Source organism: Meles meles, chromosome 8 (assembly GCF_922984935.1).
Source record: "Meles meles chromosome 8, mMelMel3.1 paternal haplotype, whole genome shotgun sequence".
NCBI lineage: Eukaryota > Metazoa > Chordata > Mammalia > Carnivora > Mustelidae > Meles > Meles meles.
Genome location: NC_060073.1, coordinates 105,509,712 through 105,530,378, shown reverse-complemented (window position 1 = coordinate 105,530,378; position 20,667 = coordinate 105,509,712). Strand labels below are relative to the sequence as shown.

General features: G+C 43.0%; 1 protein-coding gene across 1 annotated transcript in view; it reads left to right on the top strand.

The window, feature by feature from the left end:
• Nucleotides 1-20,667, top strand: part of UBE4A (ubiquitination factor E4A) — a 41,051-nt gene that overhangs the window by 16,542 nt on the left and 3,842 nt on the right. The window contains exons 10-19 of the mRNA XM_046015189.1: nt 473-593; nt 2,818-3,122; nt 4,839-4,971; nt 5,970-6,157; nt 9,091-9,191; nt 9,306-9,419; nt 12,737-12,911; nt 17,371-17,551; nt 17,971-18,118; nt 20,190-20,347. Of these exons, the coding sequence (XP_045871145.1) occupies nt 473-593; nt 2,818-3,122; nt 4,839-4,971; nt 5,970-6,157; nt 9,091-9,191; nt 9,306-9,419; nt 12,737-12,911; nt 17,371-17,551; nt 17,971-18,118; nt 20,190-20,347 (1,624 nt within the window). The remainder of the gene's footprint in view (nt 1-472; nt 594-2,817; nt 3,123-4,838; nt 4,972-5,969; nt 6,158-9,090; nt 9,192-9,305; nt 9,420-12,736; nt 12,912-17,370; nt 17,552-17,970; nt 18,119-20,189; nt 20,348-20,667) is intronic.

Genomic DNA, 20,667 nt, shown 5'->3' with positions numbered 1-20,667 from the left:
TGAGAAGTTCAATGGGAGCTCTAGGTGGGAAAGGAGTATGGGAATTGGCAGGAAATGAGTCTAGGGAGGAAAAATATCGGCCAGTTCGGAGAAAACTCAGTGCAGAGAAGTGAAAAGAAGAAAACAAGTCACTCAAAGTGACTCATTCTTGAAAAAAAAAAATTAAGAACTCCTCTTGATTTTGGTGTATTTCCTCTGTTTTATGACTCTTCTAATCCTAAAAGCAATACATAGTCAACAGGAAATAAATCTGGAAAATCGCAAATAGATAGAGATGATCCACTGTTATCACTTGGCAATATCGGCAGTGTTTCCTACATTTGTTTTTAAAAAGAAATTACTAAAAAAAAAAAAAAAAAAAAAAAACCTCTCATTGTAGCAGTATGGAAGTTAAGCTAGAATAAGGGGACACTGGATACCCAGGACAGAAGTCTGTGGCGAGTCATTTACTGTTCCTTTTACCTTCTTTGAGGTTTGGACAAAGAGACTTGTTTGATCCCAGCTATGCAGGAGCCAAAGTTCCCCCAGAACTACAACCTTGTGACAGAGAACCTTGTCCTAACCGAGTACACCTTGTACTTAGGATTTCACAGGTAACTGCTCTGATGTCATTCAAAAACTGTTTCGTGGGGTTACAAACCAAAAGGTTGAAAGTGAGCCTCACTTCATTCTGAAGGCTCCCATTAGGATCTAAAAGGAACGGGGTTTTATAGGTACTTTGTCGTATTTATGTGAATTGCCTTTGTCCAGATTACTTTACTTTACTTTTCATTTTTGACTTGCTACACTAATTAAAATTAAAATTAAAATTAAAGACACTAGTATTGTTCACTGAACATGCAAACTTTTTAAAAGATTTATTTCTTTATTTTAGAGAGAGAGAGAGAGAGCAGGGGAAGGGGTGGGGAGGGGTGGAGAAAGAATCCTCAAGCAGACTTCCCCGCTAAGTGTAAAGCCTGACTCAGGGCTCCATCCTACAATACTGAGATCATGACTACAGCTGAAATCAAGAGTTGGGCTCAACCAACTGAGCCACCAGGGGCCCCCAAACTTGCAAAAAAAATTTTTAAGATTTTATTTATTTAACAGAGCACAAGCAAGGGGAGTAGCAGGCAGAGGGAGAGGAAGAAGCAGACTGCCCCACTGATCAGGTAACTCAGTGTGGGATCGATCCCAGGACACTGGGATCATGACCTGAGCCAAAGGCAGATGCTTAACTGACTGAGCCACCCGGGTGCCCCTAAACTGGCAAATTTTTAAATCACTATCTTCCTATTGTGATCTGTGAAAGTGGGATTCTTTAAACTTTTCACTTTCTGCTCTTGAATTTTCATTACTTACTACTCTTGATGAAAAAGACCAAGCTCTAGTCTATGGCACAGAGACAAAATTGACAAAATTTAAAGAAATATTTGGGGCTCGAGCACATATGCGCATGCACTCTCTCCCACTCTCTTTAAAATAAAAAAATTCATTTAAAAAAAGAAGAAATGAAATGTTTATCAGGGATACCAATAAGATCAGTAGGACCACAAAAGATTTATGTATCAAAGATCAAAAGGATTCTAGAAGCGTGAAAATTTAAGAACTAGAGTTCTGGTTCTGGCAGGCCACACAGCATTTTGTGATTTTTCTGTCCTCTGGTTTAGCTGATCATGACTGCAAGTTTAAATAAGGAAGTTGTTACAGGGGCACCTGGGTGGCTCAGCCCTTAAGCATCTGCCTTCAACTCGGGTCATGATCCCAGAGTCCTAGGATTGAGCCCCACATCGGGCTCCCTGTTCAGCACTGCTTCTCCCTCGCCCACTCCCCTTGCATGTGTTCGCTGTCTCACTGTGTCTCTTCCTGTCAAATAAATAAACTCTTTTAAAAAAAAAAAAGAAGAAAGTTGTTACAGTCCTTAGGAAGAGGTACTATAGCAGTTTTTAATGTCTTCTCAGGATATTTACATTGGCACAGAGGATTTTTTAAAACTCAGTGAATTGCTAGAAAAATGAAATATTAGTTTTTCTGTCCCAGTCAACGACATTTTAAGTGAGACAATAGGTAACGCAGCATATGTTTAACCTGCTCAGCCACCGACATTCAGACGTAGAAATGAGTGTCATCTAGACTCCCCATATTGGCTTGCTAACCATAGACATTGTCCACAGGGCCAAAGAAGATGACTTTGGACTGTATCCATAGAGACAACTATCCGTAACATTGAATTACGGGACTTCCTTTCATGAGAGAACATTTGGCTGGCCCTTTGTAAAGAATAATGTAATTTTATATTGAACAGCAAAGGACTGGAAGCTGTTTCTTAGGTTGCGTCCCAGGTGGCTACCGGTTTATATGTGGTCGTTATTAACTTAGAGTCCTTCTCCTCGAGCTTTTGTTCTCAACGAACCGTAGAAAAACTGGCCATATGATATATCCGAGTACAGTCATTGCAGGTGTGCAGTGTCAGACTCTCCTGCTGGGCTCTCTTTGGACATTGTCTGATCGTTCTTTATTTTACATGGTAACAGCCCAATCTACACCCTCCGCAAGAAAGCTACTGGTCTTTGGATGGTGCTCTCACCTGAAGTCTGCTATTTATAGTTAGTGTCATTTATGTCAAATACTTGGTGACATTTTCCCAGAGCTATAAGCCCTACCCCTGTCCTGTCAGTAAGTTGTGCGAGTGCCTTCTGTGCCGCCACAGTCACAGCTCCCTATATCGTGAAGAGGATATAGAATAAATAAGTGAGGGTTTGTTTTTCTGGAAGAATCTGTACTCAGCTGTCCTGTATGAGCCTCCTGACCCAGTCTCTTCTGCTTTCTTGGGGGCAGGTTGCATGATCAGATGGTAAAAATCAACCAGAACCTGCATCGGCTGCAGGTTGCCTGGCGAGATGCTCAGCAAAGTTCTAGCCCTGCCGCTGACAACCTTCGTGAGCAGTTTGAACGGCTGATGACCATCTACCTTTCTACCAAGACTGCCATGACGGAGCCCCAGATGCTACAGAACTGTCTCAACTTGCAGGTGTCCATGGCTGTTCTGCTCGTCCAGCTGGCCATAGGCAATGAGGGCTCACAGCCAGTCGAGCTAACTTTTCCTTTGCCAGATGGCTACAGCTCTTTGGCTTATGTGCCAGGTAAGCGGGCTCTTCCTTGGGAACTGCCTATTTATAGCTAGCTAAGTTTAACTGGGTCACTTCGAAAGTTTAACCGTCACAGTACCCTTCCTTAATGATCATTCAACTGTTTTTGGAGAAATAACTCGAATTTATAGATATCTACTGGTCAAAGGATGGGGAAGCCAGCATCTTTTTCCTCGGCCTTGTGTCCCCACTTCTGTGTGTATCAGAAAACAGTCTCAAAGGATTAAGTGCAGCCAGGGTTTTCGGAGCTGTTAGTTTTAGCATTAATGTTGTTTCCATTGTCCGTCTTCTAAATTTATCTGTCCGACTCTCCCTGTGCTCTTCTTCAGGGGAAGAAAAACTATGATCCCCTGTTGGTTAAGGAGATTGTGTATGTAGGTTTGTCGGTGAGGAGTTGGCAGATGCTGTCTATCAAAATCAGGTTATATGTTCTTGATCACCATATTGGTCATCTGTTGCTATGTAACAGATCATCCCAAACGTAGCACCTAAAAAATGTTGTCTCACATGTAGTCTGTGGGTCAGGAGTCCAGGAGTGGCTTGGCCGCATGGTTCTGTCTCTGGGTCTCCGTGCGGCTGCGGCTGAGCTGTCAGTCAGGGCCACAGGAATCTGAGGCCTTGACAGAACTGGAGGATCTGCTTACAAGCCAGGTCATGTGGTTGTTGGCAGACCTCATTTGTTTACTGGCCTCTTTTCCAGGTCACACAGATCTCTCCCTAGTACTGTTCGTGATATGGCAGCTGGCTTCCTTGAGAGCAAGTGACCAAAATGGAAGCTATAGGCTTTTATAACCTCACCATGGAAATAATATACCATTGCTCCTATATGCCTCTCCCCTGGGAGAGTGTAAGGAGGGACACACAAGGACATGAATACCAGGAAGCAAAGACAATTGGAGGACCATCCTGGAGACTGATGACCAGAGTCATCTAATGTATTCATCTTTGTCGAAGATTCTTTATCCATCTAAAGGGTTATTTAACGCACAGTTAACCTTGAGTGTGAAAAGAATGTCTATCAGTATACCTTTTTTTTTTTTTTAAAGATTTTATTTATTTATTTGACTGACAGAGATCACAAGTAGGCAGAGGCAGGCAGAGAGAGAGAGAGAGGAGGAAGCAGGCTCCCCACAGAGCAGAGAGCCCGATGCGGGGCTCAACCCCAGGACCCTGGGATCATGACCTGAGCTGAAGGCAGCGGCTTTAACCCACTGAGCCACCCATGCGCCCTATCAGTATACCTTCTTAAGTTGCACTGGTGTGTGAACAGTATTTTGTGTCTCTGCTATTTTCATATTGAATTGGGTAGAAATAAAAATTGACTTACCCTTAGTTTGTTTTTTTTTCAAAGACTTTATTTATTTGACAGGGACACAGCAAGAGAGGGAACACAAGCAGGGGAAGTGGGAGAAGGAGAAGCAGGCCTCCCGCTGAGCAGGGAGCCCAATGCAGGACTCGATCCCAGGACCCTGGGATCATGACCTGAGCTGAAGGCAGACACTTAATGACTAAGCCCCCCAGGCGCACTGAAAAATTGACTTACCTTTAAAGGAGAGTCTGCATTTATGAACTTGTCTCCATTCTTAGTACCTACAAGACATTTGGGACTTTTTAACCTTCATTAGGTAGAGCAAAAGGGAGGAATTTCAATATCGCTTAATACAGAAAGTCAGATGTTTCACTAATTGCAGTAAATGTTTTCTTTTTCAGAATTTTTTGCGGATAACTTGGGTGATTTCCTCATTTTTCTCCGCCGCTTTGCCGATGACATCTTGGAGACGTCTGCCGACTCCCTAGAACATGTTCTTCACTTTATTACGATTTTCACTGGAAGCATAGAAAGGTGAGGTGTTGGAAGCTTGGCTCTGATACCACTTAGAGGTGCAGAGCATTCAGAAAACTTCTCAACCAAGAACACACAAGCCTGAATCATAAGGGCTTGCCTTCAGAAGTGGGGTTAACACTAATGAATCACCTGACCGTGCTTGCGGGTAGCCGGAAATCCCCCATCTTGAGAGGCATAACAAGCCAAGGACTTTGCCCACAAAGAATCCGAACGTGCTTGTGAGAGAGCCAGTGGGAATTCCACTGCAAGCGGCTGGTTAAAATAGTTACCTTAATGCCAAAAACCTTACCAGTGCAGCCAGTTCTGTATGGTCACAAAGTTTACCCTTAACGTTCTGAGTTGCATGAACAGTAAACACAGGTCAGTGCTTTCAAATCTCATCTTCTCATTCAGAGCTTCTGCTCCCCTTTCTCAAACAGAGATGCCCACTAACCTGTAGAGTTGCTTCCCTGGCATTTTTGGTTTCTAGGCCAAAGGAAACCGTGTGTGCAAACGGAACGATGCACAATGCCCTGAGCCATGTCAGCGAGAAGGAGGTAGAGGCCAGTCCTTCCCTGAGCTGAGCAGACCCAGTGAGAAGTCATGAGTCGACTAGGATTTATTAGGCACGCGTGGCAGCCGGCGTCAGTAATGTAGAAGAACTGCGGCCTGACCCCGGCCCTCGGGAAACTTAGAAAGGCAGGTTTCTCCTCAGTGAAACTGTCAGGGAATGTAAGCAGTAAACAGTGAATTATTATAGAAGAGTAAACAGAATGACGAGACATTATAGAGAAACTTGAGTACTCATCCTCATACTTGGCCGGCTGTGATCTCAAAAGTTGAATGATGTTGTACCCTACATTACCCCCAGAAACTGATAGCCTGGACATGACAGAACCCTCGTTTCTCTTCCAGCAGTGGTAGAGGGTGTTTTGGCTCCTCATGTGGAGAAAAGAGTCATCAGTTCGAGAGTTAACTTTTCTACCTGCTCAGCTGGCTTTCTGTCCTTTGTGTAGAATGAAGAATCCTCACCTAAGGGCCAAACTGGCTGAGGTATTGGAAGCAGTGATGCCCCACCTGGACCAGACGCCAAATCCCTTGGTAACCAGTGTGTTCCACCGGAAACGTGTGTTCTGCAACTTTCCCTATGCATCCCACCTTGCAGAAGCTCTAATCAAGGTCTTTGTGGACATTGAGTTTACAGGTAAAGCAGTCCAGAACTGAGAAGGCGATCCTAGTGGAGTCTCCTAGCTTGATCAGTATTTAATGTCAGAAAAATAGCATCAGCCATCAGTTATGGAATAGCTATGTGCCAGCCTTGATGCTAAGTGCTTTTCTTAGATTGTTTCATTAATTTGTCACCATCTGGCAAGTTTTACTGCATCATCCCTGTTGTACATATAAGGACATGAATGCTTGAAAAGATAATTTGTCTGTGTCATACAACTAAGTGGTAGAATCAGGTTGATTCTGTCTCACCTCAAAAAGAAAAACAAGGGTGGGGGGTTGTTGCCTGGGTGGATCAGTTGGTAAGCAGTTGACATTGGCTCAGGTTATGATCTCAGGGTCCTGGGTTGGAGGCCCATGTCAGGCTCCACTCAGCTGGGAATCAGCTTCTCCCTCTCCTTTTGTCCCTCCCCCAACTCCTGCTTCTCTTTTTCTCTCTCCCTCTCTCAAATAGATAAATAAAATCTATGGGGATGCCTGGGTGGCTCAGTCAGTTAAGTGATTACCTTCGACTCAGGTTGTGATCATGGGGGTCCTGGGATCAAGTCCCACATCGGGCTCCTTGCTCTATGGGGAGCCTGTTTCTCCCTTTGCCTGCCACTTTCTCTGCTTGTGCGTGTGCATACACTCACTCTCTCTCTGACAATAAATAGAATCTTTAATTTAAAAAAAATAAATAGGGCGCCTGGGTGGCTCAGTGGGTTAAGCCACTGCCTTCGGCTCAGGTCATGATCTCAGGGTCCTGGGATCGAGTCCCGCATCCGTCTCTCTGCTCAGCGGGGAGCCTGCTTCCCTCTCTCTCTCTCTCTGCCTGCCTCTCTATCTACTTGTGATCTCTCTCTGTCAAATAAATAAATAAAATCTTTAAAAAAAAAATTTAAAAAAAATAAAAATCTTAAAAAAAAAAAAGACCCACATACTCTTACCAATTTTATTACATGCTTGATTTAATTATGCTCCAGCAAAGTACCCTGTTCAGTTACAACCTATGTCTTGTTTTTTTTTTTGTGGGGGTTGGGGAGGGGCAGGGGAAGAGGTAGAGGGTGAACCTTAAGCAGTGCAGAGCTCAGTCTCACAACCCTAAGGTCATAACCTGAGCTGAAATCAAGAGTCAGACACTTAACCAACTGAGTCACCTAGTCACCCCGACCCCAAGTACTTATTTTTATCTGCCTCAAAATTGCTGAATAGTGGGACAGTTCCTTTTTCTTTATTTTTTCTTTTTCTTTTTTTTTTTTTTTAAGATTTTTTTTATTTATTTGACAGAGAGAAAGATCACAGACAGGCAGGCAGACGGGGAGAGGGAAGCAGGCTCCCCACTGAGCAGAGAGCCTGATGTGGGGCTCGATCCCAGGCCCTGAGATCATGACCTGAGTCAAAGGCAGAGGCTTAACCCACTGAGCCACTCAGGCGCCCTTTTTTTTTTTTTTTTTTTTTTTTTTTTTTAAAGATTTTATTTATTTATTTGACAGAGAGAGATACAAGCAGGCAGAGAGGCAGGCAGAGAGAGTGTGAGGGAAGCAGGCTCCCCGCCGAGCAGAGAGCCCGACGCGGGACTCGATCCCAGGACCCTGAGATCACGACCCGAGCCGAAGGCAGCGGCCTAAACCACTGAGCCACCCAGGCGCCCAGCCCTTTTTTTTTAAAGTAAACTCTGTCTCCAACATGGGGCTCAGACTCACCACCCTGAGATCAAAAGTAAACTGTACCCCATCTCAACCAGTAAACAATATATGTTAGGCACTTATACAAGACCCCTTTTAAAAGAAATGTTCTACATTAAAAAAATAAAAGTTGTCCTACCATCCGGTGGTAAATACAATTAACATTTAAAGAGATATTTAACATTGTTCTGAGTGCCTTTCTTATTTGAATCTTGGTTTTGTCACTTGCTCACCTCTGAGCCTTAGTGTCGTCGTCTATAAAATGGGGTGAAGTGACAACTAATGAGATAGTTCATGTAAATCTTCCTAATACATATACAGTCGCACAATGAATCACTGCAGTTACCTCATTATATGACCATTTCAACCCTTTACATGTGATGATAAGAGGACGTACTCTAATTCCTGTTTTATTTCTGAGCAAGTAGAAGTTAAAAAATGTTAAGAGACTTGAAATAAGTGGAGCCAAAGGGAATACCTATATATTCTTACTCCAAATCCCATATTCTTCTTTCATTGTATGACCCAAGCTACAAAGATGGAGCGGTCCTTTGATTGGTCAAAACAGTATAAGCCTCAGGTTTTTAGCCCCTGACCTGATTTTTCAGAGTAACTAAGAGCCAGTTCATCTCGCAGCTGGAATGCTATGAGGAACGTGGAGGTTACTTAATATCCTTTTCAGCACGTGGCGGTCACTGCCACAATGGTCAGTTTGGAGGCCTCATTCAGAGTCTGATAAGACTTTACATTTGGATATGGAAGCATTTGTTTCCCCTGGCTTTTAGTGGACAACTTGGTCCTTGTCCTTTTCTGCATGCGGCATCTTTTATGTCTGTCTCCCTCTTTTTTGTTTTTTGTGTTTTTTTAAGATTTTATTTATTTATTTATTTGCAACAGAGCACAAGCTGTGGGGAGGAGGCGGAGGGAGAGGGAGAAGCAGGCTCCCCGCTGAGCAGGGAGCCCGATGCGGGGCTCGATCCCAGGACCCCGAGACCACAACCTGAGCTGCAGGCAGATGCCTAACTGACTGAGCCACCCAGGCGCCCCTGTCTGTCTCCCTCTTATTCTGTCAGTAAGGAAATAAGTAAACACTTGGCTGTCATTCTGGGCCTTTGTAAACTCCCAGGGCAGATTTTACCAGTAGTCTTGACACATTCAGAATAGAAGAAAATGGCTCCCAGGCATAACTCTTACCTTTCTCTAGTAGCACCGCCTTAGCTGGGTTTTTGCTCTTACCCTATTCCAGGAGACCCCCATCAATTTGAACAGAAGTTTAATTACCGACGTCCCATGTATCCCATCCTAAGGTACATGTGGGGAACAGATACCTATCGAGAAAGCATTAAGGTGAGAGAGTTTTTGGTGAAGCCAAAGCTGAGTTCTCTGAGTTTTACTTCAGCTAAGCCCCAGTGAGTTGTGGTTCGGTACTAAAATGGTTTTGTCTTGGGCTGGGACTTACAGGATTTGGCTGACTATGCCTCTAAGAATTTAGAAGCCATGAATCCCCCGCTTTTCCTCCGCTTTCTTAACCTGCTGATGAATGATGCCATCTTCCTCCTGGACGAAGCCATACAGGTAAGAATAAGTAAATAAAAAAAATTTTAGGGATGCATGGGTGGTTTAGTTGTTTAAGCATCTGCCTTCCTCTCAGGTCATGACCCAGGGTCCTGGGATCGAGTCCTGCATTGGACTCGCTGCTCAGTGAGGAGTCAGCTTCCCCCTCTACCTGCCATTCCCTCTGCTTGTGCTTGCTCGCTCTCTCTGACAAATAAAATATTTAAATAAAAATTCTTTATAACATTTAACTGCCATTACCAAATAATAAATACATACTTTTTACCTTCAAATTAGAATAGCGCAGTCTTGAGACACCTGAGTGGCTCAGTCAGACTTCACCTCAGGTCACGATCTCAGGTACTGGGATTGAGTCCTACATCAGGCTCAGTGGGGAGCTTGCTTCTCCCTCTCCTTCTGACCCTTGCCCTTCCAGTTGTGCTCTCTCAGTCTCTCAAATAAACAAATAAAATCTTTAAAAAACAAAATGTTAGAATAGACCAATCTTTATGCCCATAGTACCAGTTTGGACACCAAAAATTTATGAGAAGTAATGTACCATGAACCTTGCCATTACAGAGCTTGATAGATATTATTCCATTAGAGAACAATATGAAGGGTCATTGAAGCCTCATAAACGAGGGTGACACTTTGGCAAAAAGTGGAAAAGAAAGCTAAAACTAGGGTAAACCGGCATGATTAATCATGCTAGCAGCACAGAAGGAAATCTGAAGACCTCGCGTTTGGTCAATGACTTTCAACCATTTTCCATCCCAACCCATGAGTAACAATGACTCACTAAGGCAATGATTCTTATCCCCTTCCTGAAAAATTCTGATTTTTGTGCCACTACTTGAAAAAAAATCTCTGGTTTTGGTTATTTTTTCATACAAACACTGCAGGTCACCAGTACTCTTCACCTATCCGTAGGCTCTCAGATCTTTACATTTGAAACGTGTGTTTCCCAAAGTCTTCACCTGGGTGCCTGTCATCAGCTTCAGTGCATCATATCCTTACTCGTCCCTCATAGAGCTGCTTCTTGCTCATATTAAAAACTTCCCTAGGGGGCGCCTGGGTGGCTCAGTTGTTAAGCGTCTGCCTTCAGCTCAGGTCATGATCCCAGGGTCCATGGATCAAATCCCACATCGGGCTCTCTGCTCCATTGGAAGCCTGCTACTCCCTCTACCACTCCTCCGGCTTGTGTTCCCTCTCTAGCTGTATCTCTCTCTGCCAAATAAATAAATAAAATCTTTAAAAAAAAAAAAAACTTCCCTGGGGTGCCTGGGTGGCTTAGTTGGTTAAGCGTCTGCCTTTGGCTCAGGTCATGATCCCAGGGTCCTGGGATCAAGCCACACATCAGACTCCCTGCTCCGCAAGCCTGCTTCTCCCTCTCCCTCTGCCTGCTGCTCCCCCTGCTGTGCTCACGCGCACGCTCTCTCTCTCTCTCTCTCTCTCTCTCTGTCAAATAAATAAATAAATAATCTTAAGAAAGGGGTACGTGGGTGGCTCAGCGGGTTAAGCCTCTGCCTTCAGCTCAGGTCATGATCCCAGGGTCCTGGAATCGAGCCCCACATGGGACTCTCTGCTCAGCAGGGAGCCTCCTTCCCCCTCTCTCTCTGCCTGCTGCTCTGCTTAACTTGTGCTTTCTCTCTCTGTCAAATAAATAAAATCTTTAGAAAAATTAAAAATTAAAAAAATCTTAAGGAAAAAAAATTCCCTTATCGGTGACAGGTATAAGAAAGCTAAGGCACTGGCCCAAAGGGACATGAGGCAGGTAAGCCATGCAGGTGGCCTGTGGGACAGCTGCAAGCTCCTCATACTGATTTGCAGTCCCCCAGTAACTAACATACATACATTTATTTACTTATTTATTTATAAAGATTTATTTATTATTTGACAGAGACACAGGGAGACAGGGAACACAAGCAGGGGGGAGTGGGAGAGGGAGAACTGGCTTCCCGCTGAGCAGGGAGCCCAATGTGGGGCTCGATCTCAGGACCCTCGGATCATGACCCAAGCCAAAGGCAGATGCTTAATGGCTGAGCCATCCAGGCACCCCAGTAACTTGTATTTAATCTGTGAGGAGAGTTCCTCCTGCTTTTTTCATAGTCCCATACTTCTTGATTTTAAATATGCTTTCATAGAAAACACGAGCAAGTCCTGTAATAAATAGATCCTTCTGAGCAAGAGCTCTGTGATACAAAGAATGACACCAGATGGCATTGTCATAGGACTGCAAGAATGATGAGAAGTAGACAGTTTTTAATATTTATGCTTCTCCTTCCAGACATCTTGCATATTTGATAGAGCTTTGTTTTTTGAGAGGCAGTTTTGGGTTTGGTTTTGTTGGGGCTTTTGGGGGTTTTTGGTTTGGTTTTTGTTGTTGTTTTTCATTTTTTAAGAAGGATTTGTCCCTTTTTTTCATTTCAGCCTGTTTATTTTTGCCTGGATTTCAGACACGATACTATTTATCCTCCTATTTCAGAGACTATAATACTCACATGGAACAAATGAGTAAAACAAATCTATATGGAACTTCAGCCCTATGCTGAGAAATAAAGGCTCACATTTCTTACATAGTCCCCGGTTTTCCTGGGTTACTAAACTAGATTTTAGGGATGCCTGGGTGGCTCAGTTGGTTAAGTATCTGCCTTTGGCTCAAGTCAGCATCCCAGGGTCCTAGGATGGAGTCCTACGTCGGACTCCTTGCTCAGCAGGGAGCTTGCCTCCCCCTCTGCCTGCCATTCCCCCTGTTTGTGCATGCTTGCTCACTCGCTCATGCTCTCTCTGACAAATAAATAAAATCTTTTTTTTTTTAATTAAAATAAAAACAAACTAGATTTTAAATAGAACGGTTTAAGGGGCCCCTGGGTGGTTTTGTTGGTTGAGCATCCAACTCTTTAAAAGATTTTATTTATTTATTTGACAGACAGAGATCACAGGCAGGCAGAGAGAGAGGAGGAGAAGCAGGCTCCCTGCTGAGTAGAAAGCCCCATGCGGGGCTCGATCCCAGGACTCTGAGATCATGACCCGAGCCAAAGGCAGAGGATTTTCAGTGGGTTAAGCACTGAGCCACCCTGGCGCCCTGAGCATCCAGCTCTTCATTTTGTCTCAGGTCGTGATCTCAGGGTGGTGGGGTCAAGCCCCACGTCACACTGTGCGTTCAACAGAGAATCTACTTGAGATCTCTCTCCCTCTGCTACTGTCCCTCCACCTGTTCTCATGCTCTCTCAGATAAATAAATTTTAAAAATTAAAAAATAAATATAACCATTTAAATATCATCTTCTCTTCAACTGTACTTTCTTCTCTGATACATTTCACCTCTGGTTTCTGTAGTATTTGAGCAAGATAAAGATTCAGCAGATTGAGAAAGATCGAGGGGAATGGGATAGTCTGACTCCAGAAGCCCGCCGAGAGAAGGAGGCCGGCCTACAGATGTTTGGACAGCTGGCACGTTTCCATAACATCATGTCCAATGAAACAATTGGTACCCTTGCCTTTCTGACATCAGGTAAGGACACAAAGCACTGTGTTCCCAAAAAATCCAGTGGTCAAGATCTGCTTCATTTGAGGGATCAGCCCAGCTGAAACTAAGAATTCAGACTCTGGCAATAGTATTCTACACAGTCTGAGAGAGAAATGAACCACTAGAGAAGCTTCAAGAAGGATGATGCCCGGGGTGCTCAGGTGGCTCAGTCAGTTAGGCATCCAACTCTTGATCACACAGCTCAGGTCTTGATCTCAGGGTCATGAGTTCAAGCCCCATATTAGACTACCCATTGGGCTCCACACTGGACACAGAGCCTACTTAAAAAAGAAGATGCCTGTTGAAATGAGAAACATTCACCCTCACACAGCTTGCCAGAAAGCATAAGTTGGTATAATTTTTCTTGAGAACAAGTTAGCCATATAAATATATCTGGGGGAGAGTGTGTGTGTGTGTGTGTATTAACCTGAAAAACATTCTTGAACTCTGGTTAAATGTGGTAGATCAAAGACACTTCTACTCCCTCTCAAGCTACAGTATCCAGTTCGGTAGCCACTTGCCACGTGTGGTTATTAGGCATTCTTTTTTTTTAAGATTTTATTTATTTATTTGACAAAGAGAGATCACAAGTAGGCAGAGAGAGAGGGAAACAGGCTCCCCGCTGAGCAAAGAGCCCGAAGCGGGGCTTGATCCCAGGACCCTGAAATCATGACCCGAGCCAAAGGCAGAGGCCTAACCCGCTTAGCCACCCAGGTGCCCCAAGACTTAGTATTTTTTTTAAGAAGTAAAATATTTCGTTAATAATTTTTTATTGACTACATATGAAATGATAACCAAGAATTGCCAGACATTTGAGGAAATCTTCCAACATAAAACACAGATATTGGATGAAAAAAAAAAGTTTTTTTAAGATTTTATTTATTTACTTGTCAAAGAGAGAGAGCACACACAGGCAGGCAGAGTGGCAGGCAGAGAAGGAGAGAAGCAGGCTCCCTGCTAAGCAAGGAGCCCAGTGCGGGACGACTCAATCCCAGGACCCTGGGATCATGACCTGAGCCGAAGGCAGTGGCTTAACTGACTGAGCCACCAAGGCATCCCTGGATGAAAACATTTTTAAGAGATGTTTATAATCTCAGAGGAATAAGAGAAGATCTAGCGTCCATAAAACAAGAACAAAGAGGCAATAAAAGGTACTATTCAAAGAACAAGAAAGAGATCTTGGATACTGAAAATACAATTTAAGTAATTTTTACCTGTCAGTAGAAGGGTTAGAAGATCACATATGAAGGAGACCTTCCATGAAGTAGAACAGAAAGAAAGAGTGATGGAAATTAAAATGGAAAGGATAAGAAAACAAAGGATCAATCCAGAAAGTCTCAAAAGAGAAAATGGAGTGAAGGAAATTATCAAAGAAATAATACCAAAAATTCTCAAAGACTAAAAAGCCTCTAACTTGAAAGTGCCACAATGTGCCTGGCACAAGGACTTTTTGAACTCTCACTCTGAGGTGACTTTGTGACATTTCAGGAAATCAAGGTAAAGAGAAGACCCTAAAATATCCCAGAGAAAAGTCAGGTGATGTCCAGTGGTTTAAGTATAAAATGTCTTTGATTTTCCCAACAGTGACATTGGAAGCTGGAGCACACTCCTCATGGAAAATAGTTTTTCAGCCCAGAATGCCATAACCAGCCTCACTGTCATTTCTGTTTGAAGGTGAACATGAGGACATTTTCAGGGGTGAAGGCATCAGATTTATTTCCAGTGTACCATTTCTTGAGAAGTTAAAAAAGATATATTCCAGGGGTGCCTGGGTGGCTCAGTGGGTTAAAGCCTCTGCTTTCGGCTCAGGTCATGATCCTAGAGTCCTGGGATCGAGCCCCACATCGTGGAGAGCCTGCTTCCTCTTCTCTCTCCCTGCTGTCTCTTTGCCTACTTGTGATCTCTGTCTGTCAAATAAATAAATAAAATCTCTTAAAAAAAAAAAAAAAGATATATTCCATCAAAGTGAGAGAGTAAATCCAGAGGAGGAAGGTGGAATCCCATAAGAGACAAAGTGTCCAGGATGGTGGTAAAAGGAGCTTGTATGACCACCATGCAACAGGATGATAGAGCAAGGAGTGACAGATGGGAGCTTCCAGAAGGAGCATTTCCAAAAAATATAGAACTGCTAGAAATGATCTTATCGAGGGGCGCCTGGGTGGCTCAGTCGTTGGGCATCTGCCTTCGGCTCAGGTCATGATTCCAGGGTCCTGGAACAGAGCCCCACGTCGGGCTCCCTGCTCTGTGGGAAGTGTGCTTCTCCCTCTCCAACTCTCCCTGCTTGTGTTCCCTCTCCCTCTGTGTCTCTCTCTGTTTCAAATAAATAAAATCTTTTTTTTTTAAGATTTTATTTATTTATTTGACAGAACACAAGCAGGCAGAGTGGCAGAGAGAGGGAGTGGGAGAAGTAGGCTCCCCACTGAGCAAGGAGCCCGATGCAGGACTCGATCCCAGGCTCATGACCTGAGCTAAAGGCAGCCGCTTAACTGACTGAGCCACCCAGGTGTCCCATAAATAAAATCTTTTAAAAAAAAAAGAAATCCTATCAAGAGTTTTACATTTCTGATGGAGAGGTTAGAAGGATTTAGTGATTGGTACTCTGAAAATAAGCAAACAAATTTTTACAAAGTTACATTAAAAAGTATATATATTACCAGGGTGCCTGAGTGGGTCATTCAGTTGAACGTCCAACTCTTGGTTTCAGCTCAGGTCATGATCTCAGGATTGTGGGATCGAGCCCCGCATTGGGTTCAGTGCTCAGTGGGGAGTTGGCTTGAAGAGTTTCTGCCGCTGCTCCTCTCCCCACTCGCACACCTGCTCTTTCTGTCTCTCTCAAATAGATAAATCCTTTTTTTTTAGTGTATATATTATTTTATATATGTAATCATTAGGATACTATGTGGCTCGGCTGTGAGTGATATTTTTACAATCTTCATGACATAAACTAAATTATTTAACCAAAGACTTGATTAGATACTGGGATTTCTGTTTGGAAGAGAAGGACAGGAAATACGAGCTAAACTCTCGTCAGTAGTGAGTCAATAGACTGACTAAAACTAAAACTAACCTACCAACACCAGGCATGTGTTAATGTATCTTTTTTTTTAATTTTTGGAGTTTATGTCCTGTGCCCTAGCAATTCCTTACAAAATCATTGTAAGGAAGTAATAAGTCTACAAAAGAGGTACACAGTGAAGTTAATAAGTGAAATGGTGGGGCACCTGGCTGGTTCATTCAGTGGAGCATATGATTCTTGGTCCCAGGGTTGTTAGTTTGAGCCCCACAGTGGATGTGGAGATTCCTCAAAAATAAAATCTTTCGGGCACCTGGGTGGCTCAGTGGGTTAAAGCCTCTGCCTTCAGCTCAGGTCATGATCTCAGGGTCCTGGGATCGAGCCCCACATCGGGCTCTCTGCTCAGCAGGGAGCCTGCTTCCCCCTCTCTCTCTGCCTGCCTCTCTGCCTACTTGTGATCTCTGTCTGTCAAATAAATAAATAAAACCTTTTTAAAAATAAATAAATAAATAATAAAATCTTTCAGGGCGTCTGGGTGGCTCAGTGGGTTAAGCCTCTGCATTCGGCTCAGGTCATGATCTCAGTGTCCTGGGCTCAAGCCCCTCATCAGGCTCTCTGCTCAACAGGGAGCCTGCTTCCCTCTCTCTCTGCCTGCCTCTCTGCCTACTTGTAATCTCTGTCTGTCAAATAAATAAATAAATAAAATCTTCAAAAAACAAGTTTAAAAAAAATCTTTCTTGTGTAAATAGATATGAGATGTTTAAATAGAATGTCTAGCAGTAAAAATAATGTCTAGCAATAAAGGTAAATAACACACGTTGGGAAATTGTGTGGCCATTAAAAAGAATGCAAATCGAGGAGGAAGAAGAGGAAAATTCTTTTTAAAAAGTACAAATCGTTGCTACCCTACAGAACTTCCTCTTGTGGAAAAGCTTATAAATCTGGACTCATAGTGTAGAAACTAGCCATGTGTGGCTATTGAACACTTGAGATGTGAGGTCAGTGTGCCTACGGAACTGAATTTTGAAATTAATTTAAATAGACACGTCAGGCCAGCCATTGGCTGTCATGTCGGGCAACACAGGGACGTATATTTACCAAAACGGTGAGATATTTATGATATGGTTAATGAAAAAGTAAGTTACAGAATATATACATGCGATCATCATTTTGTTTTTAAAAATGTGTATCTTTGTAAATATGGACAGAAAAACTAGAAGGATGTATTTGAAAATGTTAAGTGTTTATTTCTGGGTGGCAGTTTGATAATTTGTTTTTGCTCACCAATGTTCTGTGACATTGCTACAATGAAAATGTATTACTCATATAATTTTTAAAATATTCCCCAGAGGTCTCCAAGTGAAACACTAAGACATAATAAGTAAAAGATGGCTTATAGGTTGAGTTTTCACAGACTGCCTTTTTTTCTAGAGATCAAATCACTCTTTGTGCATCCTTTCCTGGCTGAGCGCATCATCTCCATGCTGAACTACTTCCTGCAGCACCTGGTTGGCCCCAAGATGGGGGCCTTAAAAGTCAAGGACTTCAGTGAATTTGACTTCAAACCCCAGCAGCTCGTATCAGATATCTGCACAATCTACTTAAATCTTGGGTACCTGAGATTTAATTGGGCAAGCCAGAGGGAATGCTGATGTTTTAATTTGGGGGTTTTGATAATGGAATGACTGGTAATTATGTGGAAATAGAAAAGAAATGCTTTATTTCTAGTTGGTTGATCAAAGAATTTTACGTAGTTTTAATTATGAAATTTTGTCTGACCTTTGGGACATTGTTTAAAATTTTCTGCATTCTGCCTATATCTATGCAAAGGTAAACTTTACTGCTGTAACCAGTGTTTAGAAAAGCAGTATTCTTTTTAAGGTTACCAAATACTTGATAGACTTCCTTCCTAAAAATTAGAAGAAATCTTTCTCTATCAAAAGAACATTGATGGCATGTAAGTGATGGGGAACCTTGTTCCTCAGGACCTTTCCTCTGATGCTCAGTTTCTTTCTGATGCTGACCTTCCAGGGACGAGGAGAACTTCTGTGCTACGGTGCCCAAGGATGGACGTTCCTATTCCCCAACTCTCTTTGCACAGACAGTCCGAGTCCTCAAGAAAATAAATAAGCCCGGGAATATGATTGTGGCTTTCAGCAACTTAGCAGAGAGAATCAAGGTAAGGCAAGGAGGATTTGTTTATTAAATATTCAGTAGAAATCACTGTGTTGACTCAGCTGTTCTGCTGGTTACCCTATTTCAAGGGGTTAAAAGGGTATTGCCTTGGGGCGCCTGGGTGGCTCAGTGGGTTAAAGCCTCTGCCTTTGGCTCAGGTTGTGATCCCAGGGTCCTGGGATCGAGCCCCGCATCCAGCTCTCCGCTCAGCAGGAGGCTGCTTCCTCCTCTCTCTCTCTCTGCCTGCCTCTCTGCCCACTTGTGATCTGTCTGTCAAATAAATAAATAAAATTTTTTAAAAAGAAGGGATTGCCTTGAGAAAATATAAACAGATGATTCTTCCTGCTCAGTGAATAACTAGAACTGCCTTTTTTGGGTTTTGGCTTTTTGGGTTGTTTTTTTTTTTTTTTTTTAGTTTTTATTTGAATTCCACTCAGTTGGGAGCCTGGGTGGCTCAGTGGGTTAAGCCTCTGCCTTGGGGCTCGGGTCATGATCCCAGGGTTCTGGGATCAAGGCCTGTATCCGGCTCTCTGCTCGGCAGGGAGCTTGCTTCACCTCTCTGCCTATGGTGATCTTTCGATCTCTGTCAAATAAATAAATAAAACCTTTTAAAAAAATGAATTCCAGTTAGTTAACATACAGTGTTAGTTTCAGGTTTACAAGACAGTAATTAAAGAATTTCATCCATCACAATATCATATCATCGTATCATCAGTACCATATTCTTAATTCTCTTTTCAACATGAAAGGGAAGAACAGAAAATTGATTTAAGAAGCTTCTACTAGGAGAGAAGAATATATAGCCTTTTGTAGACTGTTTCTATGAAAAGTTTTCTGCACAGTGTTACCAATAGACTTGAAAATCTATATTGTTAATGAAGAACTTTTTCAGACAGAATTCAACATCAGTCGTTTTTAGTCTTTTGTATAGATTTTCTTTTTTTTTCTTTAAGATTTTGTTTATTTATTTGACAAAGATCACAAGTAGGCAGAAAGAGGCAGGCAGAGTGGGGGGGGGGGCGCGGAGCAGGCTCCCTGCTGAGCAGAGAGCCCGATGTGGGGCTCCATCCCAGGACCCTGAGATCATGACCTGAGCCAAAGGCAGAGGCTTTAACCCACTGAGCCACCTGGGCGCCCTCGATTTTCTTTGTTCATTATATTTGTAGTTAGTAGTTGGCTTATATGGGAATAGTCATACATTTTGTAGATGAAAATACTGTCTTATATTCAACTAATCCCTCTGGTGGAGTTTGACAAAGCTCCGTTAGTTACAAAGAAGGAAAAATCATGGCACAGACTCTTATAATAGAAAACCTTCCTTATTTTAAAAAAAAAAAAGAAAAGAAAGAAAACCTTCTTTGTTAACATGCATATTCCCTTCATCAAACTACTTTTTCTATTGAGTTGAGCTCCATCTTGTCTACCGCTTAGCCAGATGGGTCCCTGAGGAACCAGAGTCATGAAGGGATCAAAATGTTGAAGCTACTTTTAAACTCCTCCCATACCTGTTTGTACCTAAAATCAGAAGCTGCTTTTCATACACTGACTGCATGAGTGACTCCGCAAATAACTCTCTTACCATCGTCCCCTTTGCTGCCAGGAGGATCTCGTATGTGATACATTTCTTTGTTAACACTTAAACCCACCTCTGGCCATCACTGCCAGCAGCTGAGCCACACTGAGGTTTGGGAGTTGGGGCTGAACGCTCAACTCGCTTTTATAATGTCCTTGGCCTCTTAGAAAATAAAGCTGAGAATCTGGGCATCTGGGTGGCTCAGTCATTAAACGGCTGCCTTTGGCTCAGGTCATGATCAAGGGTCCTGGGATCGAGCCCCTCTTCAGGCTCCCTGCTCAGGGGGAAGCCTGCTTCTCCCTCTCCTACTCCCCCTGCTTATGTTCCCTCTCTCACTGTGTCTCTTTCTGTCAAATAAATAAAATCTTTTTTTTTAAAAAGGCTGAGAATTGCCATTGTTACTCTAAAGGGTCCTCAATGACCTTTTAAGGTTGTAGTCCCTGAGTATTTGGAATTCAGCTGCTCTGTGAATTCACCTTAATGACCAGGTGTTTGTGCTTAGTCTCTAGCTGACCTCCAACAACAGGAGGAGGAGACCTACGCAGATGCCTGTGATGAGTTCCTGGATCCCATCATGAGCACGCTCATGTCTGACCCTGTGGTGCTGCCATCCTCCAGAGTCACTGTGGATAGATCGACCATTGCCAGACATTTGCTCAGGTATGCAAGCCCCAAAGAGCAGCCTCAAGACAACAGACGTGTGTGTTTGCTCTTCTTTTTCCCCAGTTCCCAATACACGCAGGATGTGCTTCATATTGTTGATTTATAAATGTGTTAGGGAGGCATTTCGGGAGAGGTATATCAGTTGACTGTTAAGGATTTAAACATCCATAAATAAAATGAAAAAAAAAAAAAAGGATTTAAACATCCAAAACAAGACACTTTGTTGAGAAATGCTGGCCCTAACCTTTTACCTGCTCCTTCCTTGAAGAAATCATTTCTGTCAGATGTTATAAATTATGTCAACCTGAAGACTTGAA